We start from the raw sequence: 21,708 nt of genomic DNA, 5'->3' as shown, positions 1-21,708 counted from the left end.
TTACCCAATCACTCCAGCTATTTGGCTTTATGTTAAGTGGCCCATTGTTGGTTTGCAGGGTGTGCTGATTGGCTGCATTGAAGTTTTGTCAGTAAAGCAGCAGCATGTATGGCCATTTGGCACATTATGACTGCACTGTCTCATTCATTGAGAGAAAACAGGGGTTGCCAGAGTCCTTCAAGAAAGCTTGCAACATCTATACAGAAAACACACGTGTGGTCCTCAATAGCTTTTTGTTGAACGTTGGTGGGTGAATTTTGGCCTGTTTGATTATTGTTGTGACCTGTTGGTCAAATTTGAACTTGTCACCTGCTGGTCAGTTGGTGGTCAGTTGGCTGGATTTCCGGGTCAGGACTCAGCTAGCATTGTCGTGGCGGCCACACAGACCCGGCATTATTAGCCCCACTGGCGGCACTATTTGTCCCACTCCAAAAAAGAGGGCTAATGAATGAAAGAAAAAATGGGAGACAGCTAAAGTCTTTCTGATCCCCCTACCATGAAGGGGTAATCCAGGGGTGATCGTCAGCACAAATTGTGGCTTTGACTGCCTGTATCCATCCTTTGTGTATGTGTTAGGGTGTGGGTGTGTGTGTGTTTGTGTGTGTGTGTTTGTGCTTTTTTTTTTATTTAACCTTTTATTTACTAGGAAGTAACAAGGAGATCTGACCAAGAATAAACTATTTTTATACATGTGACTATGCTAATCTAATTTAGAGGATGAAATGAGAACAGCCTATCATGCAGCCTACTGTGTAGTTAGTGTGATTACAGCTTAGGACCAGAACATATTTTAGTCAAAATGCCAATAATGTGTGACTACGTGTGTGTTTGTGTGTGTCACCATGTCCCTCTTGTATTAGTCATCTTAGGAAAGCCAGCCATGCTATCTGTGTCACACCATTAAGTAGTAAAAAAACACTCTAACCTTAATTCATTTACATTTTCTCATCCCTCGATGATGTCAAGAGCACATTATCAAGGTTACCTGATAACAAAGTGCACTGTGTCCCTTTTGTAAATGATGGTGACTCACTGTTAGTAAAGTCACATCTAGTACACAGAGCCACATACCTGAGATGCCATGTTTCCTTTGGTTAACAGACTAACTAGCTGCTAATTGCAGAAAGAGCACAGCAGGTCATGTTCAGTTATGCACTTGGCTGTCAGTTCAGCACCATTTTAGTTATATGTGTAGGTTTACCGAGTTGTGTGCAACCCCTCCGCCATCTCTGCTTTATGGTGTAGTTGCCTAGACAAACAGTAGTCTGTCATTATGGCTGCCATGGTCACTCTTTCAACCAACAAAGCTGGAATGCCATGTAGTAATCCTTTTTCCAATGAGGTTGCACCATTCATGTAAGCAGGGAGATTTTTAAATGGCTGAATTTTAGGTCAAGTCTGCTCAGGTTTTATAGCACATGATGCATTGTTAAGCCTCAGTGTTGAAATACAGTACAAGTCCCACAATTAAAGCATTTTTCAGATACAATTCATAGCATGAAATAGTACACTGGAAATCCTCTACGTCGCAGGTTTTATAGCATAACAAACCAGGCTCAATGCACAATGGCTTGCAGCATAGGGAACACTGACAGATCTCTTATCATCTTATTGGTCAAAGGTTAACCAGGCTAATGGAAAACGTCAGATCTGTCAATGAGATTTCAGAGCTTGATAATCCAGTAGACGCTGTCTGATGTTTTTACTGTCTTTACCAATGACATCATGTTAAATGGTCAATTTACAGCCACACTGTGCTTATTACAAGATAGATTGAATACATGAACTGTAAAAGTGTCTTTATAACTTTCCAGAGCACCAGGACTGCCTCCATCACGCAGCACACGAGCGTCTCGGGGAGCTGCTGCGAGTCCTAAAGGCCATTATCGGCAAACACCAGAGCCTCAACTCGGTGGACATCCTCAGTACAGCAGGAACCGTCATCGCCACGGTCAAAGGTGAGCTATGATGACCAGATCGCCCTTAAAAACATACACATAACTCACGGCTTTCCTGTAAAACACACCAGCTACTCCTCCGCTCTTCCTTTGGTCTGTTTTCTGTCTCTGCTTATCTAATCCCCCCTTCTCCCTTGACAGTTTTCTCCCCTGGACATTCACTGTTACTATGTCCTCTCTTCCCAAGTCTTAAAAAGAACTTCCCAGGGAATGTTTCTGAATAGTTTTTCTTATAGCTTCACCCTTCAGAAGTCACTCAAGTGCTTAGAATGCAGCAGCATGTGTTTCAAACCCCATACAGAGAGTAAGAAAATAATATTTGGGAGTCAGATACCTGATTCAAGAGTCAGGGAGAAGCGGGTGTCCTTTGTGCTTTGTCTGCCAGTCCGGAGGGAACTACACTGAGGAATCCTATTCAATCTCTCATTCTCTGAGATTATGATCTGGCATGCAGGTCAATTCTTAACTTGGCCGCCACACAAGAATCCCGCGAGTATACCTCGTCTCAATTTGCATTGCAAAGAGGGGCATAGAGAGGCCGCATAGCTTTTTTTTTTAAAAAGCTTTCACTTAACATACAAAGCCTGAAGAGGCTCTGTACATGAATGTGGCTCACCTTCGCTGAAATATTTGGAAGAAGTCCACACACACATGGGTGTGTGCAGGCGTTCATGCCACAAACAATTATTAGGTGCATGCAAGTCTCATCTTTCGTGCAGTAACTTGACTATTTGTGCGGCATTCAAACATGTTGATGCGCAATAGACACACAGAGCACGACCTTTTCAATAAGGAAGTCTTAGATTTCACAGTTTACTGAGCCTTTGATTTAGGCTCTTAATGATATTGAATTAATGGAAGGTTTCTTAAGTATGTAGATTCAAATTTTCAGTCTTATTAATAGCGACTGGTTTAAGGATACCAGTGCTAGTGCTATATCTGAACAAGTGCCTATGATAAATAGCAAATAATGTTAACAGGTGTAGCATTTACAGTAGCTGTAATTATCTAGTCTTTTCTTAGTTCTGTGCAGTGGAGCATGCTATAACGTCTTTTCTGCCACTAGGTGGCCAGAACTGCTCACTTCTTGACCCTCACACAGGGACGAGGTGATACCAGCTGTACACACCAATATTTTTCACTACCAAATCTCAAAGCTGTTAATGTTACACAACATGAAGATGTTGTTGTGTTGCTATTTATGGAGGCGTGTCATGTGATCAGGAGGTTGTGTTTTGTTCTGACTTGATTTTATTTAAAAAAAAATGTAATATGTTCTGTGAATTCTGTTAATTTCTTTAGTGGAGTTTGTATGACATTTATACTTCATCACACTCTAAGGTGTATCTCAACACTATATCAAATAGTTGTTCATACAGACATTTGTCACTTCCTCCATCCTGTGACTCTTCATATCCAGCCACATGCCAAGTTGCTACACCTTCACATCATCCCTTATATGAGGGAAAAGTTCCTCCTAGACCTGAATTCTGCGTAGGACTTTGCGGCCGACGAGTGTTTCGAGAGTGTTGTGCTTTTCCACTGAAACAATACCATTTTTCCCCGATGATGTAACTTCCACGTTTGGACCACTGGTTGGGGCCTGAGCGAGTACTGGCATTGTATTCCAGCAAGCCTCAGGATGTCCTGTTGGGGGTAGGGGTTTGGACAGAAGAGGAGGAGATGTAACGGCACAAGAGAGTTGTGTGCTTTGAATGGTGGTGGCTACAGTAGCTGGCCTGGGTTTGAAAGAGGCTCCCAGGGCCCCATGGACATTGGACCCCTTTTTGCACCCTTCCGACAGACTCTTAACACTTCCTGTTCCTGAGGCTGAGAGAAGGATTTTTATGTTGGATTTAATTCTGTCAAGTGCTCCGTTTGCTGGATAGAAGAAGGCATGTTTAAGGTGTTTGGACAGAAAAGTCACATCAGAGTAGTGGTTACTGTTGTGATAAAGACTGCTTATTTCTGCTAAACTGGAGAAACGCTAATGAAAGTTTTGAGGTGGGTAATTGGTAGTTTTGCCATTTGTAGCACAGTATGCTTCTCTGACAACACTTTCCAAAAGACTTGGATGCAATTGGTTGAAGCTACCGAGGAAGCATCTCAGTAGGCATTCGTAGGTGGGGGCTCTTCAACTTTCTAGGACCCGGCTAAAGAGTTAGGATGTAAGTGTGGATCCTGTTTGAAGCAGTCTTCCTTAAAGATTTGAGAAAGTAGTTCAAGATAAGTTAGAGGTGGACTCTTCCCAGCTTGAGGTTCCTCCAGGAATTTATTTTTCTGCTTCTGTTACAAAGACGAGATACACTACAGAAACTTTCCAAACAAGTGTAAGCTAAGCTAAAAGAATTCAACCGAAGACAGCTGGTTTTCTGCTCTGTGAGTCTTCGAACTCTAGAAATCTCCATTGTTCTAATGGAAAGGAAAGACTGAGGAAATCATGGCGGCAGCGATGTGGTCCGTGACATCTCTGATTTATCGCTTGGTGTTGGGACTCATTTTCTGAGCATCTCTCTGCTAGTTTATTTTCTCTCTGCTCAGTCAGGACAGGAAGTTTATTGTGAGGACTGATTACAGACGTATTTACACTGCTGTTTTTTCCCCCATTCTGTCCTCAGTCATCACTGTGTTTGGACTTACAGCAGGAAACTACTGCTTTTCCAGATTACAGCCAAACATATACACTTGCAGTCTTTGCTTATCTTTTCTGGTTTAAGGTACAACGTTGTTTTTGGATGTCTCTGAGGGACTTTTCGATTTTAAAATGTCTGCACATTTGAGATATGAGAATCCTTAGCTCTCAGTGTGATTTGAAGAGCACAGCATGACTCAAAAAGAGATTTTCATTGACTCCATACTTGACGTCATGCACAGGATGGTGAATCATACCCTGAGATTCATACCTTTAACACAGCTTTATCAGTGGTGCCAGTGCAGGATGTCTTCAGAATGCAGGCTTTAGATTTGCTACCTACTCACTCCCACTTATTCATTCTTTGACAGGGGTGAACTTTAAGGAGGTGAACGAAGAGAACAAACAGAAGCATTTCGGAGAGATCTACACTGCTATCGACACATTGGCGTTCACATTTGGCAATGTGTAAGTATAATGTCATAACTGTGATTGCCATTCTCCTGGCTCATTTCACTTCTGGGGGCTTTCTTACTCTGTCAAACTACAGACAAGTTGTAGTATTATTCTTCAAATGTATTTGTTCCCTGTCAATTCTGCGATTACATAATTAATGTAGGTCAATTACTATTTATATGGTGCATTGTAAACAATCCAGTGCAAGACAGAAAACAGGTAACATGAAAGCAGAAATAAACAATAAACAATAGTCACAAAAACAATAGAGATAATAATTGAAAAATAAAACTGAGCCTTAAAATAGCATACAAAAAAGAAGAATATATCCACAGTTTATCTATCTGTGGATATATCTTTCTTTTTTGTTAAAGTAAATGAAGCATAACAAATATTTCTGTGTAAATATCAGACTAATAAATATGGAAGACTATTTAGTTGCATTATGGGAACTGTAGGATCCCATGTTTTTGGAGCTTGACCCATGCTAGAGACTAAAAGTCAGGATATCTTGGCCTCTGCTGCATCTGTTTACAGTAAACCATTCTTTCTTTAATCTCCCTTATGTGAGTCCACCTACTTTATGGAAGTGCAATGCTAAAACACTGGAATAACCCTTTAAACTAAAACATAAACAGATTCCTGGATATGTTTTCTCTGATCAGTTTCATTCTTTCTCATCTGAATTTATTGCTTTGTGTTTTTGTTTTCCTTCAGAGTGTCTGACTTCCTTATGGGAGATGTAGAGAATGGATCAGTGTTGGGGCTCCCCCTAACTAAGAGAAGCAGGGTAAGAAAAGTACAATATCTCTGTTGTGTAGGTATCAAATTGGCACTAACCAACTTTCAGAACTGTACTTGGCATCACAAATTAAAGGCTGATAATAGTGTATTCATATGGCTCCCATTCTGAAACATTTCATTTATCACTAGTTGATTCATAGTCCCGTGAACACCAGGATGTGGCCTACTGCCCCTGAATTGTCAAGCAAATGAAAAATTACCTGGCAGAGTGCAGAGTTCAGGGGTTAAGTGAGCGCATGCTGGTTGACGCATGTTCCCGAAACGGTTTAGCTGCAAATGATGAATTGATGCTATGTGTTGTTTTCCTGCTGTATAATTCATAACAGCTCTAAGGAGGAAGTGATGGTTCTGATAAGCCTTGTTTTAAGTATGTTAACGGAGCATAACGTGCTTTGAGAAGGAAATTCATCAGCCTCATTGTACATTTTTTTGTTTCTTCATCTGTCTGTTTTCCAGTCTTTTGAGAACCTCTCTGTGGAATCTGGAGGATCCAGTCCCGAGAAAGATGATCCGCCGGGTAAGACACTGTACTTTAGTGCTGCTCTGTGTAAGTGTGTGTGTGCGTGTGGGAGGGGAATGTAATCCTGGCAAATTTGTTGGAAAAAAAGCTTATTCATAAATCAGTCTTAAGCTGATCTACTGTTGCTGCTTCATCATTCGGTGTTGCTTGCTTGGAGTGTTGTTGGGTTAGTAAGAGCACAGCTAGCTCTCAAGTTGTGATTACCAGCCACCTCAACCACTTATTAATACATCCAGCACTCTCCTGTCAGCATTACTTATACTCAAATGGTATTAGCTCATATCACGCTCACCCAAGGTCAGTGTGGGCTTTTCTGGTTGACTCACTGTCACAGATGTTGACAGCTAAACACATATGTACCACGTCTAGCCGTGGTGATAGGCGTGTCGCAGGGGCGTTGGTCGATGGCGGTCATGTTTAAGACCAGATTTTACAACATCCCTTGTGGGGTCGCGGTTGTTTTTACAGGGCCCTCTCCGCCGGTTCGGGCAGAAGAGGTGGACAGGACACTGCAGCGGCAAGACAGCGGGGTGGAGTCGGCGCTGCTCTACGCCAAGGCCTGGTCCAAGTACACCAAAGAGCTGCTGGCGTGGGTGGAGAAGCGTCTCAGTATGGGTGAGTAAGGGCACAGCATTTCTGACCTGGAGGGGAGGCAGCAGCTAAGTAGCACCCATCACACTGACGTACAAATGTCAGCTGACATGTGTTAGTGTCATTGACCATGTACTTAACTTTAGTACTTCATTACATACATCTGGGTAGTCATGTTGAGGAATCTTTATGAGACTGTCACGCATGTTTATGGTCTTAAAACGCAACAACATCTTAAACACTACAGTAATAGTAATTAGAGTGACTAATTAAAACAATGCTTTTTTATTTCGTCACGTTTAACTGCTAGACACAAGTTAATTGTGATGTCACAAAATCCTGCTCATATGTACACATGTCAAACTGAGATTTAAGGTGAGCATTAAGAAACGTTCCCCCTTCAGCAGATGAATGTGAAAACACCCTTCTAGTGTCAAACTCCACATACATCATCCTGTACAATGAAGGTCAAACATCCAAGTCAAGCAACAACAAGCAAAACACATTTGATTTTGAGTTTGAAAATAAGACAAATGAAAATGTTTTTTTACCGCAGTTTACTTCAGAATATTTTCACCGCCTACCTTGCCGTCAGACAGCCCTTTTCCGACGGGGAACTGAAGCCGTTATCTATGCTCTCTTCAAAGCCACCAGACTCCTTTGACAAAAACAGTAATTCTTTTCCTCGCAGAACATGGGAGTTGCGGGTCTAATGCTGCCTTGATTGGTTAGTTTGTTTGTGTCATTGTGTGACTTTGGTGTTTTAAAGGGTTAGTTTGGATTCACCAAAGTTACACAAACAAACTAACCAATTGAGGCAGCAATAGACTAGAAACTCCCGTGTTCTGTGAGGTAAAATTATGTCTCTGAAGAGAGCATAGATGACGGTTTCAGTTCCCCGTTGGAAAGGGCTGTCTAACGGCAAGGTAAAGTGATGAAAATATTCCTAATATAAATTTGCTGGTACCCCTGCCCGCTTCTCCAAACTGGAGGCGTCCCGACCGTCATCTACTGTAGGTAATACACTGAGTATGGATAAGTACCTCATACAAACCCAATTGAAAAAAAAATCCGAACTATTCCTTTAAATTAGTCTCTAGGCTAGAGCCACAAATGTGAGGATTAATTAGGGGCCACTTTCCTGAGAATGTTTTCTCAATCACCTGAGCTGGACTTAAAACAATGAAGTCTTATCCAGGCTCAAGGTTGAGTGTTCAGTGTGAGGGCTTTTGTTCGGCACTCCGGTTAATGAATGGTTTCAGTCTAATACTTAATCATTTGGCCAGTCAAAACAGTGACACAAAGCACTCAGTCAAGCCGTACAGTACATTTGTTATCAGGCAAACAAACATACATGCTGTTTGTTTAACACATTCACTTTGGTTAATGCTTTATTTACTGATTAATTGTATAGATAAGTCTCATAACTCAAGGACGTAGTGTGCTTTAATCAGAAAATGCTTGAATTGTTTTTAGTTAGAGTTGTTTTTAAGGAAGATCCAACAGTTGATACAAGATTAAAGGTACTTCAGCACAATACAGATATTTGCACGCACATAAATGACCATTTGTTTTACTGTCTATTTGCAGATATTGAGTGTGCAAAGAGTTACGCCAAAATGGCCGAATCTGCCAAGACGCTTGCAAGTCAGCAGGTGAGTGGATGTTGCGGTTGACCTGCACTGACATTACATTTTTGTTGCCACCTTTCAGCTGTTGGGAATTCACATTAAAACGTTCTCCTTCTCATTTAAGGAATTCATGCCTTTCCGTGAGATCTACACGACTGCTTTCAAAAACGACATTGAATACAGCCAGCTGGTACTTCACACCGCAGCAGTGCTCCAAAGCAACAAATTTGTACAGGTAATCCAACAAAGCAAACAATGCATTTCTGAACTGGGACTTTGGTTGTATAATGGAAACAAGAGATGGAAAACTTACTGACTGTGTGTGGTGTGGGTGGGTTTTTTTCCAGCCTCTCCTGGCCAGAAAGAATGAGCTGGACAAACTACGAAAAGAGGTCAAGGAGCAGTGGCAGAGAGAGCAAAAGAAAATGGTGAGTTGATTGTCATAAAGGCTGTATTCTGTAGAGGGCCACACACAGACTCTAAAGACGTTTCACTGACCTGGGGACTTGGCCCTCTTGAAATGCCTTGGTCTAATATATGCATGCAAACAAATGCTTTGTTTTGTCATGTAATCATGCGGGCACGCCAGGACAATCATTCTATTCAACCTCTGACAGTATAAACATCATTAACTAAGATAATAACATTAAAAGATTGTACATGATTAGTCGTTTTTAAATGAATTGCTATTATACACTTAGCTTTAAAGTTAAGTACCACTAGTTAAGCTCCCACACTTGTCATTAGAAAATGAAACAATCATTGAACATTAATTATATATGTAATACTGCATAAATGACATTGGTCTCGATAACATTATTGAGACATTATTGTTAAGTAATCATTACAGATTGAGATTAATTTAAAAGAGGATATAAACTTAAAAGCCATGCTTCTGTGTTAGCTTTGGTTATTATTGTTGTACTAGTAGTAGTTTTTAATTTAAGTGGACAGATCCAGTGGGAGTATACTTTGTTTGCTTGTCTGTGTATGATCTTAATTTGTGTTTGTCTCCAGAACGAGGCAGACAGTGCTCTGCGGAAGGCCCGGCTGCTGCAGGCCCAGCGGCAGGAGGAGTACGAGAAGGCCAAGGTGTCCACCAGCCGCCTCGAGGAGGAGCAGATCGGAGGAGGAGGAGGAGCAGCGGCGGCCAAACAGCTAGAGAAGAGGCGCAGGCTGGAGGAGGAGGCCCTGCAGAAGGTACAGCATATCCTGAGCGCTGTGGCTCTGTTAATGTGGTACACTGTATATTTTTATGGGCCCTGAACTCATCTTTTGGCTTTTTTTTAGAATCTGGTTTCTGATGAATTAAATAATTTTGTTTGTTAAAGTTAGTTTTAGTGATATACGATTTCACCCAAGTAGCTTTGTTTGTCATTTAAAAAATCCATTTTACTCAGTAGCATAGTTGTTGTAAACAAGAACAGCCTCTACCGGCCACATCACTATCTACCTTTGGTGCTTCACAGAGCCATTTGACAGCAAGTACTGTATACACACAAAATAGGAATCCAATACTACACCCATACTCCTGTTTCGCTGTACTATGTTGGCATTTATTGGACATTGAAAGTACGGAGAGACAGAAAAAGGTGGGAAGGCATAACAAGGACGGTATCTGGGCCAAACTCCCTCTGCGCCGATGAGCATCTTTGGTTCATCGGCTTCTGACCATGTGATTTACAGCAGTTGGAACTAAACTTGCTCAACACAGAGTCAAATCACATTAATGTGATCAATCAGCGAGTTGAGAATGATTTGTCTCTCTTTTTTTGACAGGCTGAGGAGGCCAGGGAGCACTGCAAAGCGTGTCAGATTGATGTCGGGGACAAGAGAGTCGATCTAGTCAACACCAAGAGCGAGATCATCACTCAGATCCGAGAGATGGTCTCTCAGTGCGACCTCACCCTCAAGGCTGTAAGTTCAGATCTTTTGTGCTGAAAATGCTTATCAACAAAATGTTTATTTAAAATTTAGAATGACAGAAATAATAAAGAAATAACATACCACATCTTGGACAGAATGATGCTCAGGTTAATGTTGCTCGTTCCTGGTTTCAGATGACGGTCAATTGGTTCCAGCTCCAGCAGGCCCAGGTTGTATCCCTCCCTGTCAACCACCAGAGTCTGTGTGAAAATGCCAAACTGTACGAGCCGGGCCAGCGCTACATCGACTTTGTCGGGAGTCTACCCACCAATGGGCCTCGCCTGGAGTCCCACTCGTTTGATTCAGCTGCCACACAGAACACAGGGTGAGACAACAAGACACTGCTGCTAAGAAACACATGGGTTCAATGGCTTGAGGTATTATTGTGGGGTTTGCAAGTGATATAAGCAGATGGTCAACTAAAAGATTAATTTTTTTTTTTCCATTACTGACACAAAAACTCTAAAGTGAAGTTAATCTTTCACTTTGAAAACATGGATGTGCGAACCTAATCACAGTGCATAATATTGTAGAGTCGGTAGATAAACAGCGAATGAACCTTGCTGGAATATCAGCTTTAAAGGGGAACACCCCCTAAATTATGAATCCCACTATGTTATTTCCATGGCCTAGGAAAGTTAAATCAATATTTGTGAACATGAGCTCCTCTCTCTCTCAAAGCCAGAAACCAGAAATGTCTCAAACTTGTGATGTCATAGGGTATATAAAGTCTAGAGCTGCTCCATATACAGTGAATGGGTTTATACCCAAATGAGCTTTATTCTAATGTAGTGTTGTCAGTTGTGAAACAGAAACTGTTCCCATATACTCTGAACATTCCCCTGGATGCTTTCAGTGTCATCTAGAACATTTCTCCTAATTCATTGTCTATGGAGCAGTTCCACACTTTATACCCTATGACATCACAATTTTGAGTTTAATACGCTAGTTTTTGGATTTGGGAGAGAGTTGTTCATGTTCACTAATATGTTTATGACTGTCTTAAACCGTAGGAATAACATAGGCGTATTTCCCCTTTAAACTGAAATCTGATGCTTACTATTGAGGGATTGTGACTAAATTTAACCACGTCAGCCCTCTTAGCTATCAGTGTTTATGTTTACTTTCTCAGATTTGATCAAGGAAATGACTGAGTTATTTTTGTAAAACCGATAAAGTGCTGGCTCTCAGAGGGGTACATAGTTATTTCAGGGTGATTTAATTAAGTTGAAATTCAATTTGGAAAGATTTTAGTCTCTCCACAACACAACTATTTCAATATCAACAGCTTAAAGCTTGCATCTTAGGATTCTGTGGGAAGATGAATGTTTGTTTATTTATGGTAAACAAGTGATTATAGATACAGAGAATTAACTATAATAGTCTGTGGTGACGTAGACCTCACTGGTGAGAGGTGGAGTGATTGAGTGAGAGAGCTTGTTTTGGAAAGCGTAAAACAATTGCGTTGGCCAGGGCTTCCTGCGGAAATGACTGTGGTCACGGGAGAGAGGAGGCGGGCAGTGGGCTCACCATCAGTTCCACTAAACCTCTGTGAAAATGTTCAGTAGCTTTCAAGTTATACACACAACATTGTTTCTGATGGAAAACACGGTGGTCGATTTACATTTGGGTATTTTTAGTAGCCTTTTGTTGTGGTACTTGGAAAAAAAAAGTTGGTTTCCTTTTGAGAGAGTTTTGTTGACACAGGTTTTCGCGGTCACACACACACGTACGCACACACACACACACACACACAGTCAGATGAAAATAAGAGAGTGCTTTGTTCTTACCTAGTTTTCTTCACCCACCCCACAACTCTGATCCCTCTGATCAAAATAATTCAGCTTGACAGAGAGGAAATGATACTTAGACACACACACACACGCTCACATGCATCCACAGCATTGGTTTACAAAGCGATAAATATAGGCCGCTGACCTACATACTCTATATTGTGAGATAAAATCGGATACTTTTGTTGACAATGGTTGGCATAGATTGCTCATCGGCCATTCACAAGCCTATCAGTTAATCATCGTTAAACTGGTGATGATGAGACGGGGCTGATCTCATGATCTCATGAATATTCAGAGTACTTTTCTAGTTACTTAACTTTTCAGTAGTGACGGAATTAAGAAATATACTTGGCAATTTAATACTGCAGTATAGGAATTACAGATCTGATTTTAAAATGGTCTTAAAACTTGTCTTAAATAAATTGTTATGATTTGTAATATTCCACCTGAACACGAAGAATGTCTCAAAGAATATAATAACATGATTATTTTCATTCCATCATTTTCCTCCCTAGGATGCCTTTCAACAAACGCTCGTTAAGTGGCAGCCACTCGTCCCACAGTAACCTGTCGCAGGCGTCTGTGACCTCTGACCTCCTTGGTGCGGATGACGTGGACAGTCCCATCACTGCCCAACATGCCAAGATTGCAGAGAGGTGCTCCAACAGCAGCACTGACATCCAAGGTACGCAGGTTTACATTTAGCCTCTTAGCTCTTAAGCAAGTACCTGTTGTGATGTTTTGGTCAAGAGATTTCATTGTAGAGCAGACAGAGATAATACCGTCTACATTGCTACTAATCTCTTTAGACCAACATGTAGTGCAGCCACGTACAAGACAAGTTGCTTTGTGGGTAACTTGCAAACATTTTAAGATGTGAAGTGAAGGGTGAAAGTAACCAAAACTTTAAACTGGTGCCAGTTTCCTTGTGTTGTTACCTCCCTTTGTTTTGTTTTTCTTATGCATGCAAGTTGGATCCACCCAGGTCTTTTTGGCAGCACTGGTCTAATAGGTGTATCACTAGTTAATGGGCTCATGACTTTTAGGCCCTGCTTAGGATAGCAGTAGTAAGCTACTGCCAATTGGCCATTACACTCTACAGGCTTATTGGGCGTTCAAGTTGTGTGTTTGTGTGTGTGTGTGTATGCACATGTATTGTTTCAGAGACTCAACACTCAGATCAAAAGGAATTTAGGGACTCTTGTCAAAAAGGAAAAAAATATTTTATGTTGGCCTGTAACCAAAAGACGGGATCATTAAAAACAAAGAGATGCATATCCACTGAAACAAGTCCAGTTGTGACTAAGATTACAGGGGTCATTAAGTAAGCCATGATTTTAACTGGAAACCAAGATTTCAGTAACATTTATATTTTATGTATAGTCTGTTATGTACAGAAATGTAAGAGATTTTACAACACACAGGCTGTAATATTGTGCCTTTCTGTGTTTTAATTTGTTTTTATCCAGCACTTCGGATTCAGGCCTCATTTCGTCCTTGGGCCTCGGGCAGCCAGGGGGGAGGGATGTGCAGCGACTCGGAAAGTGCTGGAGGGAGCAGTGAATCCCGGTCTATGGACTCCCCCACTGCAAGCCCAGGTAAGGCTGTTCAGGCAGCCAGCTTCATTATAAGAGTTCATTACCAAAAGCGTACCTCATATCTGTTTAGCTATGAGTTGAATTTAGCTTTTTTTTAATGAGTACAACTAGGCAAAAAAGTGTTTTTTAAATGGGCAGGTTGCTTATTCATTGATGATTGGCTTCAACCATCTTTGCATACACTATGCTGTAGTAGGTGTTTCCTAATAGCTAATTAAGAGGATAAGTATCTGACAACTTAAATCTTCTGCATAAATCTTTACATGTTACCGCCTAGCCAAGAAATCCAAATCACCTGGTTTACCCTAGTTGCAAAACGCCTCTAAATATCCGGTGTGTCCGCCTTATGTCATTGACAAAGAAACCTCACATTACAGAAGACAGACAGGATGGGCATTCCTCAGCGCTGACTGTCTGAAGTGCCCCTGAGGCCTGCAAACATTTTTTTCCTATGAACTTGATGTTCACCCAACTTTGTTGGTGTGTAATCTCAGAGTGAAGTGGCTTAGCAACCATAGACAGTGGTGCCTCTTTGTTGAACATTGTGCAACTCTGTTAGTCTACAACACGCACAGACACATAAAATGGTTGTTTTGGTGCAGGTTGACTTTTTTCAATGTTGCTGTGCAACAGTACATATGTGTCACAGTGTAATGTCCTTGTACAGATCTGCTTCCTGAAAATCAGGATGTGGTAGGTCTCCTTCAAGTTTTGCAGAGATGTTCAACTAAATTAGTGTCAGTTCATGTCGATTGATGTGTTTCCCCCTTTTCAGGTGGGCTTTTACAGCTGACACTTAAAAATGCACAGTGCGTCGTCTTTCACTAATTCAAATTTGACAATGGGTCTGTTACAACAGAAGGACATATTATACAATTAAATATGAACGTGTCTGATTGAAATCTTTCTTGCTGAAGTTTCAAAATAAGAATCAATTTAAAGATTTTCTAGTTTACCAGTAATATCCGGACTGTCCTTGGCTGGGGGAGGATGGTAGATTCTCAGTGCACTATTAGCAATACAATAAGAAGCTGAAAGTGAGAGTCATGTTATTTTCAAGTACCTACCACCCCTACCCTCCAACCCCCAGGGAGTAAATGGTGCAGGAGTTCATCCCTGATGAGCCTCCTTGTTGGGCTCATTTTGCAAATCAACAACATTATTAAAATGGGGTCTATTGGGAATAGCTGACCAGTCAATAGAGGTGTGAATCACCAACAGTCCCCTACTGGTAATGTGATTATCAACAACATGAAGTCGACAACGCCTTTTCATTCGGAGCTTTAAATTCAGGATAGTTGTCTCAGTCCAGGGCTCAGTACTGCTCATTCTCTACTGTAATGTAGACCACAGGAGACAGAATAAAAGAGAGCTGACTTGATATAACTGTGAAGATGTGGACTTACTGGTGTATCCTGCCTTACTGCTCAGGAGACTTCAAGAGGAGATTACCCAGAACCCCCTCAACCGGCACCATGTCGTCTGCTGATGACCTGGATGAGAGAGAGCCTCATTCACCTTCTGATAACGGTGAGTCAAACTCAACACTGAACACTTTATGATACATTTTTTCCTCCTGTTTTGTATATATTAGGTCTGTCTGTTATTTCTTAAGATATTATTTTAGTTACGCTTCATACGTCTAATTTTTTTCCAGCCTTATTAACCCAGTAAGTTTAGTCTTTTGTTAGTATGTATGAGAATGAGAGATAAGCATGACCCTATTTCTCAGTGGGATTTAAATGCATTCCCACAGTAAATACAAGAACAAAGGAACATGGCTTCCAATGATGCTGCTCGTCCTTGATTTCTTCTGTCTCCCTCCACTCTGCAGGTTTAAGTGAGATGGTAATCGAATCAGCCAGCTCCCCAGGTCCCTTCAGAAACACCCAGATGTCCAAGGCTTCTCAAACCCACAAGCTGAGGAAGCTTAGAGCGCCATCCAAGTGTCGTGAGTGCGACGGCCTGGTGGTGTTCCATGGAGCCGAGTGTGAGGAGGTAACCTTGGTTTCTTTTCTTTTTCTTTTGATTTAGAACTAATAGAACAAAACGCCAACCATAGGCCTCTATTTGGACCTTCATTAAATGTAACGAGTCCACAGCATTCAGAGTATTACAAGTTCAAGATGAACATTGCCAAAGTTTCACAACGGTGCCTTTATCACTCATGGTGAGCAAAAATCAAACAAAAACAAGAGAGAAAGACCTCCTCTTCCCTCATCAAAACCTTTGAATAAAGGGAAAAGTTGAAACTGGCCACAGGCTCTCCTCAGAGACCAAATCCTCCAACTGGTCTCAGTCGGGGAACGGGCTGTGGAAACTGAAGACCTTTTGTTCGTCTTCCGAGTCGCCTCCATCACCCCTGTGCCCCTCTGTTTATTTTAGATCCAGTTTCTTTCCATATTTATTAGATACACTGATGATACACAAGACAATAACAAAACAGTTACTGGAAAAGTATTTTTTAAGATAGGTTATGTAATGGGGGTAGACACACTGCCAAGACATAAGAATATAACTCTGCAGTGCATTGGAATCATTCCATGGCATTGGTTCAAGGGGTTACCAGACATGAAGCTTTCCTTGTTGGCTTTTTGGTCTTAATTTTAAGGAGTAGTTCCCAACCAAAGCTACTTTCCTAAACTACGAAATCCTGAACCAACTGGAATTGATTGGCTTTAGTAGGAGAGCTGTAGAAACAGGTCGTCCATTGGTCCCTATCAGGCGGCAACCTCCGGGTCTGAAAAGTGAAGGCGGTGCCTTAAACTTTCATTCTTACTAATGGCCACTTAGCTCCACCCTCTCATGTCACCTTGGGTTGCAAAAAACCAAGATGGCGACGGCCAAAATGTAAAACTCCAGGCTTCAGAACCGTAGTCCACAAACCAATGGGTGACGTCAGGGTGACTACGTCCACTTCTTGTATAGTCTAGGGTCCCTATCAACATGCAGCTTCAACTAAAGATCTTGAATGGGATATATTTTTGTCATACTTTTTCTTTTTTTTCCTTTTTTTTACACTTGTTGCATTTAGAGTGCAGATAGTCCGTCCAAGTGTGTGTTAGTAGTATTGTTTTGATTTGTTGTGTGTTCCATCTCTTCTATTTGAATCTCTGCCTTGTGTTAAAATCCATAAATCTAAAGTCTATCACTTTTATAACTGCGATACTTTTCAACATGTTTGCAGTGTTCGTTGGCCTGCCATAAGAAGTGTCTGGAAACCCTGGCCATCCAGTGTGGCCATAAGAAGCTCCAGGGGAAGCTCCACCTCTTCGGCATTGACTTCACACAGGCAGCTAAGAACAGTCAGGATGGCATCCCCTTCATCATACGGAAGTGTACATCAGAAATCGAGAACAGAGCGCTCAACCTTAAGGTACTTTCAGTCAAATATAAGAGTGTACGATAATGTCACTCACAGTTAAAATCCTGTTTTTAGGATATTACCTCTTCAAACGTTTTCTCTTTGGCTTCCCTGAAAAGGATCCAATACTATGACTCAAAATATAAAATGCAGTGGTTGGGCCGGTAGAGGCTGCTGCCAGTGTTGCCAATGATTATTCCAATGTTACAAAATTAATGTTGTTTTCTAAGAAATAATGATGTACTAGTTACCTTTGCAAACACAATCCTGGCACCATATTGTTTGCACCAAATGAATGCTAATAAGCTTCCTTGTTAAAACATAAAAGAAAATGTTCTGTTGTAAATACAATTCTTCCTCAATTCAAGTTATTTTGTGTGATTCTTTGACCAACAATGCCTTCTTTGACCTAAAGTTTGCACACATTTGCTGTAAATGCATATACTGTTTGATGTTTATGTTACTTTGGTGTATCCTGTTAATATTCTTCGATGGTGGATGGAACCCAGTTTTGCCATGGTGATCCTGAAAATTGCATCTAATTTTCCTGTGTTGAATGTGATTTGTTTTTGTGCTGTGAAGGGTATCTACCGCGTGAATGGTGCCAAGTCTCGGGTAGAGAAGCTTTGCCAGGCGTTTGAGAATGGCAAGGACCTGGTGGAGCTCTCCGACCTTTATCCCCACGACATCAGCAACGTACTCAAACTCTACCTGAGACAGGTGGGCTGCTTTTGAATCTTTATTCTTAACATAATAGGATATATTTTTGAGTCACATATATTGGAGTATTGTAAATTTACTGAAACCCGCAGAGAGGCTCATCCAAATAAAGACATGAGATGGTTAAAAGGGTGCTACAGTACACTGCAGTGGTGTTTATTTGTCTTTGTTTATTTTTGGTACATAACTCCCACCTCTCATCCTCCAATTGCTTATCTCATTTCTAATTCTGTCCCACTTCAGTTGTCTCTGTTTATTATGAACTTCCTGGTTTCATTTGTTTTTCTGTTTCTTTTTTCCTCTCATACTTTCCTCTGCAGCTTCCAGAGCCGCTCATCCTGTTTCGCTATTACAACGACTTTATCGGTCTGGCCAAGGAAAGCCAGAGTATCATTGTGGAGGAACTGGAGGCGTCACGACTCAGTGCCACCCCGGTGAACCCGGCCCAGGTCAGCGTGGACCTCAACCGGGTCCTCTTCAAGATCAAGGACCTGCTCAGGCAGCTACCACCAACTCATTACAAGACACTGCAGTTCCTCATAGAGCATCTGCACCGGTACGGCCGCCTCAGACAAATTACCCATGAAACACATTTCTGCTGAATGCATTATTAAATTCATCATTTTACAAGTAGGGCTGTGAGTTTTATTCTTAGAAATCTCAATGTGTAATAAGCCATTCAGTAGAGAAAATATGACATTGAACAGGTCAGGATTGTTAAAAAGAATATATAAGCAATAATCGTTCCTCTCTCCAGGGTGATGGAGCAAGCAGAGGAGAATAAGATGACAGCCAGCAACCTGGGTATCATCTTTGGCCCAACACTGGTCAAACCAAGGCAGGCGGATGCCGAAGTTTCCCTTTCCTCTCTGGTGGATTACCCGTATCAGGCGCTCATTGTTGAGCTCCTGATCAGACACTACCAGATGATCTTTGACACCCCCCTCAGTCCCCTGAGTTGCAACACGCCTACAGACATTGATTCCCAACTCCGCCTCACCTACCGGGAGCATGAGCAGCTGAGCAGGCACTCCAAGTCGCTGGGAGACATTAAGGAGGTAATTCGTTTTCATGCATGTAGCAAGATTTAACATCAACATCATATACAGCACATTTATCTTTTAACATTACATGAAAGATTGACGTGTTGTTTTGTGTCCTAATTCGTGTCTGTCTTACCATTACAGCAGAGCTCTAAGGTTTATAAGAGGCATTCCTCTATAATTCCTTCTTCCCATTTGGTGGCTGAGGTTCAGGAGAGCATGCCACGCCTCGCCAGAAGAGACTTTGAGCCTGGTTAGTATTGTTACAAAGCTAGGTAACCAATAGAAAGCATTATTATTAAGCCAATATATACTGAATTACTCCAGAAGTTTTTTCTGGACGCTAGCTGCTGGATATTGTCTATATGTCCACATCATTTTACATGATATGTTAACGTTTAATCTCTTGTTAATCTCTCTATGTAAAGTTGATGAGGTGGATTCTGAGGCCTTCAATGGGGTTTCGTCGCCAAGCGTCTCTGAGGTTCTGAAACCTGGCGAGAGAGGCCTCAGTCGCTCTCCGCATATCGCCATCACCAGAGTCCAGCTTCGACACACTCGCAACAAACTGTCGTCCCGGCCAGTGAGCCTGCCAGCGGAACGGATACACAACCGAGGCCATGTAGACGAGAATAACACCCGGAACAGCACCGATCGAGATGACATGAAAGGAGGTAGTTTCGACCAGTCCATTGAAGAAGTGGAGGAAACTGAGAGTTCAAAATTGCGAGTGGGCACACATTACCGGAGTACATTTATTGACACCCAGACGTTACGCAGGACTTGGGACAAACAATACAAGCATGACGTTTCCTCCAGAACTGTCAGAATTGTGGCCAGTAGTTCGCCCACAGAGAGTGCAGCAGTGGATGCCAGCAACTTATCAGCTTCTGTGCCCGTATCCTCGTCGTCTTTCTCCCTTGGAACTACTGGGATCATTAGCTCTGTCTTCCCTAACAGACCTTACACAGTCGCAATGCGACCTAACAGGACTGTAAGAAGGGAGGACAATGTAGCCAAGTACGGCTCTGTCACAACAGCTTTCAGGGCTCCCAGAACTCTGCAGCCTCCTCCAGGGACCTTCTACAAGCCCCCGTCGGGGAGCAAAGCTAAAGAGCTGCAGAACTTTGCATTAGCTAACAGCGCAGAGGATGAAGATGAGGAGGAGGAGGAGGAGGAGGAGGATGATGATGAGGAGGAGGAGGAGGATGAGGAGTTGGGAATTGAGATAGAGGTGTCTGTAGATGAGCCTCTGGAGGAAGACGATGAGGCCGAGCAGGCAGCCATGTCTCGGTCTCCCAGCTCTAGCCCTGATGAACTGGGCCCGAACCAGGCCAAACCAGTGTACCAGAGACTAAGGCCCAGACTCCTCCTAGAGGTCGAGCATCGAGAGGCTCATTTTGTGTGATCACCTGAGTGCTCGAACAATGTGTGCCATATTCTATTAGACAAAGAAAAAGAAACATCTGCATTGACGCTGCAAAGACAATTTCCAGATGCGCTATGATTGTGGGCACCGTACGGACAATTAAAAGTACCTTTGGTCCTCAAAAGACAAACAAGATGCACTTAAAATGCTGTATATTTTTTAACATGATTCACCAATATTTCATTTACCAATCACTTGCTCAGTACACTCTGGCACCCGGTCAGAATATTTATAATTCTTTTTTTTAAACTGTGCAATTACATTTTTATTTGAATATTTTGTACCAACTTCTTATGGGCTCACTATGTATGTTTATATACCAAAAAAGAACTATGTTTGAATCGTTACAATAGTGCATGTAGCCACAACACTGAAAAAATGTTTGGTGCACGTATCAATACTCTCACACAAATCTCTTTTCTGAGTCGTGTTTCTACCTACTGTGAGTCAGAATGTTTTAAACTGTTACATTTAGCTTATAATTAATATTGTTGCTAATAACGTGTGTATAAAGCAATATAATGACCTTTGTTACATGCTGTACTGGGTATCTGCATTGGCATTTGGTAATGTTATGAAGCACCAGTTGCAAAGGGTATGCATCCACTTGTTTTTATACTGTTGAACCTGTATGGTGTCAACTTACACTGATCTGAAAAGCTTTTAGAAATGCCACTGGATGTATTATGGCGTTTTCTTTCTTATTTTGATATAACTTTTACATTTTCTTAATAGCCAAAGCTGTTTTTCTTTTTACAACTGAATTAGTATGATCAATAACCTAAACCTTACAGGTTGTTTTGTAAGTAATAGGACGTGCATCATTTATTTAAATGGTATCTGTTTTTCATGGTAATGTACAAGGTTGACAGAATGTTGAAAGGCTCAGTGTAAAAACAACAGGTACATGAAAACAATCACCCTTTTGTAACTTATTAAAACATATCTGACAAATTCCAGCTTCCGTGTTGATCTGTTTTTTTTCTTCTTCAGAACTTTAAAACTTGCAGCAACTTTTATTTAACAAAGAAGAATTATTCCCATGATTACTAGAAGCTATGCAATCTTATTGTTTAGCAAGAGAAGCATGTAATGCAGTAAGCTGATAAGCAGCATGGCAGCCTGTGAATGTATGATACTTTTTGTTAAATTATAATTAAAAGTTGCATACGTTGTTCACCAGTTGTGGGATTATAACAGGTAGGATTACACGGTATAACGTACAGTATAGGCCAGGTGG

The 21,708-nt window shown here is 41.5% G+C and overlaps 1 protein-coding gene across 3 annotated transcripts in view; it reads left to right on the top strand.

Annotated features, from left to right (window-relative positions):
- The window catches only part of arhgap29a (Rho GTPase activating protein 29a), a 36,896-nt gene extending 15,469 nt beyond the window's left edge, over positions 1-21,427 (top strand). Inside the window, exons 3-23 of one of the 3 annotated variants that reach the window (XM_037757098.1) lie at positions 1,815-1,958; positions 4,962-5,058; positions 5,764-5,836; positions 6,307-6,367; positions 6,839-6,985; positions 8,552-8,616; positions 8,717-8,827; positions 8,940-9,020; positions 9,610-9,792; positions 10,372-10,509; positions 10,653-10,843; positions 12,830-12,999; positions 13,784-13,912; positions 15,344-15,442; positions 15,747-15,910; positions 17,100-17,288; positions 17,859-17,996; positions 18,317-18,552; positions 18,754-19,054; positions 19,187-19,292; positions 19,468-21,427. In XM_037757098.1, the coding sequence (XP_037613026.1) occupies positions 1,815-1,958; positions 4,962-5,058; positions 5,764-5,836; positions 6,307-6,367; positions 6,839-6,985; positions 8,552-8,616; positions 8,717-8,827; positions 8,940-9,020; positions 9,610-9,792; positions 10,372-10,509; positions 10,653-10,843; positions 12,830-12,999; positions 13,784-13,912; positions 15,344-15,442; positions 15,747-15,910; positions 17,100-17,288; positions 17,859-17,996; positions 18,317-18,552; positions 18,754-19,054; positions 19,187-19,292; positions 19,468-20,447 (3,803 nt within the window). In that variant the 3' untranslated portion in view covers positions 20,448-21,427. Of the gene's footprint in view, positions 1-1,814; positions 1,959-3,664; positions 3,963-4,961; positions 5,059-5,763; positions 5,837-6,306; positions 6,368-6,838; positions 6,986-8,551; positions 8,617-8,716; positions 8,828-8,939; positions 9,021-9,609; positions 9,793-10,371; positions 10,510-10,652; positions 10,844-12,829; positions 13,000-13,783; positions 13,913-15,343; positions 15,443-15,746; positions 15,911-17,099; positions 17,289-17,858; positions 17,997-18,316; positions 18,553-18,753; positions 19,055-19,183; positions 19,293-19,467 lie in introns of those variants that run through there. The other 2 variants (XM_037757097.1, XM_037757099.1) reach the window with 2 other exon arrangements.
- Positions 21,428-21,708: the final 281 nt, after the last annotated feature.

The sequence above is a fragment of the Sebastes umbrosus genome, chromosome 21 (genome assembly GCF_015220745.1).
Source record: "Sebastes umbrosus isolate fSebUmb1 chromosome 21, fSebUmb1.pri, whole genome shotgun sequence".
NCBI lineage: Eukaryota > Metazoa > Chordata > Actinopteri > Perciformes > Sebastidae > Sebastes > Sebastes umbrosus.
The sequence above is the reverse complement of the archived record's forward strand: the minus strand, read 5'-3'. Positions and strand labels throughout refer to the sequence as shown.